The sequence below is a fragment of the Pteropus vampyrus genome, unplaced genomic scaffold (assembly GCF_000151845.1).
Source record: "Pteropus vampyrus isolate Shadow unplaced genomic scaffold, Pvam_2.0 Scaffold174, whole genome shotgun sequence".
NCBI lineage: Eukaryota > Metazoa > Chordata > Mammalia > Chiroptera > Pteropodidae > Pteropus > Pteropus vampyrus.
The window spans coordinates 1,844,006-1,852,484 of record NW_011888955.1 but is presented as its reverse complement, the minus strand read 5'-3'; the positions used below and the strand labels follow the sequence as shown (position 1 = coordinate 1,852,484).

Sequence of the window (8,479 nt, the reverse complement as noted above, 5' to 3'; positions counted from 1 at the left end):
CCATTACGCTCTTATCCTCTTTGCTTCTCAGATTGTTCTAAGTTTGGTCCGTGGGAAGAAATCTTAGAAATCAACGAATCCCAATCCCTAAGTTTTACAGGTGAGGAGACTAAAGTTCAGCCATTGGCGACAGCCTAATTGTCGCAGCTAATTCACGGCAGTGCGAGGGTCGGGATCCAGATCTCTCGAGGCCTCGGCCGGTGCTTTCCCACTCTTCCGACAGAGATTTGCAGTAAATCTTACTTTCGACTTCTCACTATTAATATTTAGCAAAATGAGAGAAAATGGCCCATGTTCGCAGCCGTTCATCTTGTTATTGTTGTTTATTAGAAGGTATCGTCTAACAGTGGGCGGCAAATCGAACGGATTTTGTTTCGTTCGGAGACGGCGAAGAAGCCCCACTGCAGACCGGGCATCCCGCTGGCCTGAGAGCGGAGTGTGGCTTGGACAGTTCGGTGTCTGCAGGTGGAATTTGTCTTGGAGTCACTTTTTATTTGACCTGCTCAGAAATCTGAAAACTAGGACGTCATTGCCCATAGAGAACAGTCACGCTCTCGCACCGTAACCTGAGTCGTTGGCCTCCCTGAAATGCCTGCAGCTGCCCGGCAGCGTTCAGGCGGGGTGAAAACCTGTGTAAGCCGGCGTGCGCGTCCCCCGCCCAGCCCGCCTCCAGCCCGCTCCCCGACGTGTCCCTCACGCATCTGTTGCGGGATGTCTGGTGTCATGCTGCTTCCTGCCTAACTTGGACGCATTTGAGCGTGTGGCCCTTGGGAGGGTCCTGCCATGAAACCACAGACCGAGGCGCTAGCACTAAGGTGGGCACACGTGAAAGGCGAGGAGACGGTAGAGCCCGCCGTGCTCCCGCTGCTGTGAGGTGTGAGGTCCTCTGCAGCTTCATCACAGGAAGTGAAACCCACGATGGCAGGAAGTCGGCTGGAAAGTTTTGGAATTTGAGGTATCGGTTCCCTCCCTATCATGAATTATGAACCTCACCTTAGTTGTTCAATATGTTTATTACACACGTGTATGTGTAATTTATATTGTAATCATGAAAGTTTTTCATTTTCGTAGGCCCAAAATGGTCGAATATAGACAATTTCATATGGTTCAACTAAAAGAAAAATATTATACATATATGTATATATAAAATATATATATGATACGTGCTTCAGGTTTTCCTTTCGTATGGATGTTACCAGAACAGGTTCGAAGCCCCCAAGGCAGAAGAGGCTTATCGTCAGGTTAGAACTTCCACAGGAAGTGGTTAGTGAACAGAGCAGTGTGTAAAACACAACTCTAATTGTAAGGAAGTGCAGTTTGCGTAGTAGGAGCCACAGTGAACACAGGTTTGGAGGAGGGCATGGGGCGGGTAGCGGGACCTGGGGCTCTGAGGGGCAGCCTCAGCAAGAGCGGGTCTAGTGGGTATAAAATCGTCGTCTAAAGCCAAACATAAATTGCTTTCATCATGCTCAGCGTTTCTTACCGCAAATGCTGTGGGCAATTAGGAGTCGGCGCTTCACATTTTTGTAATCTTGCAGCCACAGAAACTCAGATTTGTTCGATCGGCTTATTCTGACACACTCACGAGTGTGCTGCGGCGGAGGGCCAGGTGTGCCTGTGCGTTTGCCTCTCTGTGTGTGTTTTCAAGTCAGTGGTTTTCACACTGGGTGGCAACCCATGGGCGCACAGCGAAATTAACTTATTGGGTCAAAACCAGTATCTTAAAATGAGCGATTAAGATGGAGTAGAAAATATGGAGGTGCATCGTCCAGAGAAAGGGTCGTATTGTTTCAGGAAATTTATATTTTAGTTTTACACGTGTGCATTCCTGTGTGTAAACGTGACTATGCTAGGCTGAGATGCGAAATGCGTTTCTTACTCTGGGTTGAGGAAAAAATAGAAAGTCGGATTTCTTAATAGTTTGGTAGTTTGACTTTATGGCAGAGTGATCGGTCTCTGTGAATAACGAGGCTTTACAGCCACCGTGCTGGTTTCTCATTCTGGACCCTCAAAGCCGTGAGTCCTCTGTGATCTTACCAGGCCCGCGTCCAAGCGGGCATCTGTGCGGATCCTGGGGCACTTATTTGGGTTTCTAGCTCTTCTTTTTCAGTCCTTGGAACACCGCCCAGTTGATCGCTTTGTTTTTTCCCTCCAAGTTTGTGCTGACTAGCGCGGGCAGGTCACTCGCGTTGGAACTCGTGTGCTCAGATCGTTACCTTCTGCAGTCGTGGATAAAGGCCGAAACGGGGCCGAGCACAGTGAAAAGCTGACCCGTGTGCGTCAGCATCGGGCCCTCGAGTTCACTGCCGGAAGCACCTGTTCCCTGCCGTGTCTCCCGGGTTGGCTTTGACACCAGGGTGTCGGGTTCTTCATTCCGTCCAGCGGTCCGTGTGGGGAGTGGCCGCTGGAAGCGTGGCACGGCTGGCGGGCGACGTGACTAAAGGTTGTCAGCAGGAAGCGAGGAGACAGTCGTGCGCCCACCTGGCCCTGCGTCCCGCGGTCATTCGTCAGGGTTTCGAGTGGCCGCGCGGGGAAGGGGACAGTGCCCGTGCTCTGCACTCAGAACGAGCCACTGGTCCCCCGTCCTTTCTCTGGTCTTTGCCAGGTGACCGACCTCAATTCAGTCAATAATTAAGTCTCTCGGAGTCCCAGTTTCCCTCACTGTGAAGTGGGGACATCCTCACATCGGACGACTTGGAGCGTGGCACAGAGAGTTGAGCAAATACTCCCTTCCCGCTTCCTTCGTCCTCAGCAGCTTTCGTGACCTGCCGTCCGATACTGAGAAGGCCCCACGTTGACGTGAGAAGTGACTCCCTTTGTTGTGGCTTTGGGGGCATCTTGGGGGCTGTCGTGTCTGCGTGGGGAGTGACTCTGAGAGCCCAGTGTCAGCACGAAGCGGCTGGTGACGCCTGGAGGGATCCAGAAGCAGAGCCGGCCTCCACCCTCTCTGAAATCTGCTCCCTGAGCTTGGTTCCGGTGCCTCTGCGCTACTGTGAGCGGCGGCCTCCCTGCCTCTCTCGCATGCTGGTGCTGGGGCGTGGGTGACGATCTGGACCCGAGCCATCTCTGGAGTGTCTTCTGCCCCCGAGTTAACATCGAAGACCAGATCTTGTGGCTCTGCCATTATCCCTGGCCCCTCAGAGCCTCTTCTCCTCATCTGTAGGATGGGGGGCTGGGTGAGCTCCTTGTAATTCCTTTAAGCTTTCCCAGTTTACCGTTCCCAGGAGCTGGGTTTTCCATTATTCATTAAGTAATTTATTTTCCTCGTAAGGTTCTAGAAGTAACATGGTGTTCATCAAAAGCCCCTGGGGATTGGGTGGCTTCGGCGGCATCTTCGGTGGCTCCCCCACCTCCTCGTGATGGGAAGGTGCTACCGAAGGCCCGGCGTGGCCAGCTGAGAGAGCGCTGGCCGGGGCCGGCTCCCTCGCACACACTTCTGCAGAACGCCTGGCCACGCAGACGGACCCCACTCGACCTGCTGTCTCTCCAGCCCCTGTGGCGGTGGCCTTGGTGAGAAAGGTGTCGCCTCTCCCTTCGCTCTGCCTCAGGGGTTCTCGTGGGGCCAACTGCAGGGGACAGCCCCGCCTGCAATACAGACACCAGCGGTCCTCACCTGGGCACTCGTGGAATGTGCAACACCCCACGTCCCCCTGCCAAAGTCTGATGTTGCTAAGTCCAGGATTCCGAATTTGAAATTCTCCTGCAGGCGGGCTGCAGAGCGGGCACCTTGAGAGAGGCTGGTCTCCAGTGTGCCCCCTCGGCCGTGTGAACCATTGGCAGCAGAATTTAAATGTTATTTATGAACGGTCTTCCTCTGACAAGGGCACGCTACTTTTGTGTTCATCTCTGGGAGGGATTATGATTTGTATGGGAACCAGATGGTTTTTAGCCTGGTGGGCTTGTCTCTCAAGCCAGGCAGAACTCGATGCTTGTCATTTTAGGACCACTCGCTAGAGATGGCAGTGGGTCGAAACCTGTCAGTACGCTGTTTAGAGCCCTGTCGGAATCTGAGCAATAAGCCATTTCATCCTTGGGCTCTTTAATTCTGGATTCAGGCTCTTAGGCTAAAAGCAGATTAGGTTGGATGTTAACTATGTAAATATTTTGTGTTGTATCAATTCGTTGATATTTTAAATGTGTCTCAATCATTGGGCATGATAATTTAGAGGAAAAAAATTTTCCAGAAGAGAAATAACAGTTTATTTTGGTGACTTTGTTGTGGTACTAACCCTTTTTCAATATAATCATCGCTTCCCAGGGTGAAAAGTTTGGACCGTTTGCTGGAGAGAAGAGGAAGCCCGAAGACTTGGATGAAAACGTGGATTACAGGCTGATGTGGGAGGTGAGGGCGCGATTGCCATTTTACGTATTGAAAATGTGTCTCGTGATACCATTTAGTGCTTTTACAAGACGCGTTAATACATATTGATTCCAGTTGACTCTTTAAGCATCGACATCTTTCCATTTTAAGGAACCAGAATAATTTGAAAGGTTAGCATCCAAAAAAAATAGTGTTGAAATATCTTCCTAGTCAATTCTTCTAGAACTCTAAAGTTTATATAGTTTATCACTGAAAAAGAAGTTTTTCATACATAAGGATGTTTGGATTGCAAAATAAGCATGTTCTTTTAGTGGACTGAGAATTTCAATTTCTGTGAATGAAATTATACTTTACCTTTTATTTCTCAATTGTAGTTTTCATTATTTAAAAGATAATTAATTGTAGTTTTAATTATTTAAAAAAATAAAACTACATATTTAAAAATGTAGTTTTAATTGTAGTTTTAATTCCTCTTAAGGAGGTGTGGTCTTGTAAGGTTCTAGAAGTAACATGGTGTGAGACACACAAAGTGAGTTGAGGGCAGTCTGCTTTACCTGCCTGACCCTGACTTAATGGCATCTAAAAAGTTTTACATTTGTGTTTCTAAATCTATCCCCTTGAAGGCTCATGAGGAAAACTGTTTTTGTTTGTTTGTTTGTTTGTTTGTTTTTACATAAGGCAGTGGAATTACCAGGGCGGGTGGTCATTATAACCTACCAGATAGCTGCATATTACAAATGTGCAATATCAAATTATTATACTTTATTTTTGTCAGCGGAAAAGATTTTGAACTTCTGGGTAAATAACATGTTTTCAGAAATATAGCTACTAAAATATATGATGAGATGATGTGTAGGTGTTTTTGTATGAATTGTGAAATCTCCTACAGTTATAGTAAGTTATTGTTTCAAAATAAATGAACATGTGTACATTTACCATGATATTAAACTAGGTGAGTTGGGGCCCCTTATGTAATTGGACTTTAAAAACAGTCCATATGGATTGTTTTGGGAAACTTCCTTTCCAGCCCCCAGTCCCCAGGCCGCTTACACCCTGGCGATGCTTCCTAGTTAATAACTCCTCTCTCCTGGGTTCTCACCAAGGCGGGACAGGTAGGAGCCAGGTGAAGATTCAAATGTCTGCCTCGTGTTTTGAGCATACCGTAGCTCTGCAAGTTCATGGCCCCAGAAAAGCTGGATTGGAGGATGTGACAGATCCTAGGCCAGAACGCGGGCCTCCCACGCCGCTCCTTAACTCTTGACCTTTGTCCCTCGTGTGGCAAGAGTTGGGTCTGTAGAGTGGATTCTGGATAGATTTGCACGTCAACTGCGTAGAAAATTATGGCCTGACTTACTTGGAGGACACCAGAGGTGAGCCTGGAGAGGGGTCTGGGGAGGGACCTGGGGAGGGAGGGACCAATGGTGTTGGGTGAAAACAGTATTCTTAAGAGAAAAAAAAAAATTTTGACCCCTAACTCATCTCATATATAAAAAATTACTTTAATCATTGTAAATGTACACATGTAAGATAAAAACAATAATAAACCTTTAGGAGAAAATGTAGGAGAATAATACCTTCATGATCTTAGAATGGGTGGAGGGTTCTTTAATAATAAGCAGTCAACGCTGTAAAGGGGAAAACAATACACTGGAGACCTTACTGTTCATCGGAACATACCACGAAAGGAATGAGAAGCAGGCGGCAGGGCGGGAAGGCGTTCGTAACACCCTTGTCTGAAAAAGGGTTTGTATCCGAAATAAATTAAGAACTATGAAGCGATAGAAGAAAAGGAAAGAAAAATGGGCAAAACACGCGAACAGGCGCGTCACACCAGAAGACGTCCGCACGGCCGATGACCACGAAGGACGCTCAGCTTCGTCACCTGGGAAATGCAGACCAGCGGCCGAAGGCCATCGAAGGGACTCTGCAGCCTGCTGGGCTGTGCTCACCCCTGGAGGAGAGCCCTGAGCATGCCGGGTGGAGAGCAGGCTGCGGGAGGCGGGAGTCGCGTCCGGCCCGTGCTCCAGGAGCGATTCGGTGGTGGCCTGAGCCGTGGGGTTGGTGACAATGGCTGGCTTCTGCTCGTATGTCATGGGCAGTAACTCACACCAGTGGGGCTTGCCGATGGATTGTGTGTTGAAAGAGACAAGTCCAGAATGGCTGAAATGTCTGGCCTGGGTGGCAGGTGGTGACGTTTCTGAGACAGGGCAGTTGGAGAGAGAGCGAAGGGGGTGGCAGGCCGGGGTGGGGGACCACTTCCTCCGCAGCGACCTTTTGGAGGCAAGGCGTGGTCAAACTCATTGTCACTCCTCAGGTCTTAGCACCGTATCTAGAACGTAAATATAATCGGATAATAGTACGGTTCATTTCAGACTCCATATTTAATAACCCACTCATACTCAGTAAACACACTGCGTATATGTATGTTATTTTTACCTCTGGCATTCTTAGGACATATGTAATTTAAAGGTTCAAAAAAAGAGAAAACTTATCAGTTCCCTTAGTATTTTAATACCTTGGGATTTTTCTGCTTCGTAGACGTTTTTCTTTGTCGTGAAGATGGTGATTTGACTGGAATTTGGTTTTCAGAGAAGCTGATTGGTTGGATATCACACTGGACGTTTTCTTTAGCTGTTTCCCTCTCTTCTTGCAGTTCTGTGATTACAGCTCTTCTGCTCTTTGGGAACTTGATTCAGCCCCAAGTTTCCAATGTGTTTTATTTTTGGAAGAAATGTTTCCAATTGTTTAAAACCTTTTATTTCCCTTGACTGTTTATGGAAGTCCTTTTAGGTGTTTGCAACAAAGAAGTCTCTTCACCAAATGTTTCTCTTTCGCAGATGATAACGTTTTGTTTTAGTTTCCAAATGGAATCACTTAGTGTAGACACACGATAGTGGAAAAGTACCACCTAGGAAGCCCGGTGGAACACCGGGAACCCTAACGCCACGTCACGGTCCACCCTCCTGGCTCTAGACCTCTAGCCGGGGCTGAAGCAAAGCAGTTGAACGTCACCTGTCTTTTGGAAGTTCTGCTTTGGGTATGTGGTTGTCTTTTCTCTGCTTTTCACAGAGCGGGCTCCTACCTGAGTGTGTCAGCCAACTCCTGGCCATTCAGCCAAACCTCAGATATGCTTCCAAGCATGTTAGGAATCCAGGCTCACTAAGTTGGTTAGGAAAAAAGCAAACCAACAGTATCAGCAGTATCGGAGCGCTTCACCACGTTTGTGGTTCTGGTCAGAGCTTACGGCGCTGTAGGAATTTTATCAAATAGCTGCATTTGGCTGCAAACAATGGCAACTCCAACTCACTTACAGAATGAGGACATTATGTCACATAAGAGGAAATTCAACAGTCGGGCAGGCTTCAGGGATGGTTGTTTAGTTAGCGTGGTGACATTACCCCATGCTCTTTCCACCTCTCTGCTCTGCCAGCCGTGGTAGTGGCCTAGTCCTCAAGCCGGTGGCAGGCATCGGGCAGGGTCGGACAAGTAGTGTCCGCAGCGCACACGGACTCCCCCTTCTGTAGCAGAAATCCCCTCGCATGTCACATAGTCATTTTTGAACTGGCTGACGATGAGGTTGCTTTGCCCAGGCGGGATCATTAAATGGTTAAAAATTAAGTACATACTGCGAAAGATATGTCGATTTACCTTTAAAAAGCTCTGAAATTGGCTCGTGGAAATACCTGTCGGAAGGGTTGCGACTCGTGAGTTCTTACGAAGTGGCGATGGCGGGGGTTGTCTGGAGTTGGGCGGAGGGTTGTGGCACCTGAAGTGGATCGCTGTGTCTCTCAGCACCCGTGAGCCGGGGAAGCTGGGAGGTCCTCGGGGTGCGGGGTGCGTGGCCCTCTGTGCGCCCTGTTCAGCGGATGCTGTCTCCTGCGTTCACCTCGTGCTCTGGGAGACAGAACCGCACAAGCAAACACTTCGTGTTATGTCCTTGTGTATCGGTCACATTAGAACCAACTGACGTTTGGAAACAAGGGTAGCAGAAGAAACTATACGCGTTTGGAATAGTGATGGGTTTTTAGCTTTACGAAATAGCGCTTTAAAAACATCTTGGCTTTGATCACTTATCCAGCGCAGCATGGTGCCTGCCCGTTAAGTGACTGTTCTCTGCAAAAGGAAATGTCGGGAAGCATTATCCTGTCTAAGGAGTAG

General features: G+C 48.3%; 1 protein-coding gene across 1 annotated transcript in view; it reads left to right on the top strand.

Annotated features, from left to right (window-relative positions):
- The first annotated feature begins 3,149 nt into the window (after window positions 1-3,149).
- The window catches only part of PRDM5 (PR/SET domain 5), a 101,136-nt gene continuing 95,806 nt past the window's right edge, over window positions 3,150-8,479 (top strand). Inside the window, exons 1-2 of the mRNA XM_023536966.1 lie at window positions 3,150-3,176; window positions 4,259-4,342. Coding sequence (XP_023392734.1) covers window positions 3,165-3,176; window positions 4,259-4,342 — 96 coding nt within the window. The 5' untranslated portion in view covers window positions 3,150-3,164. The remainder of the gene's footprint in view (window positions 3,177-4,258; window positions 4,343-8,479) is intronic.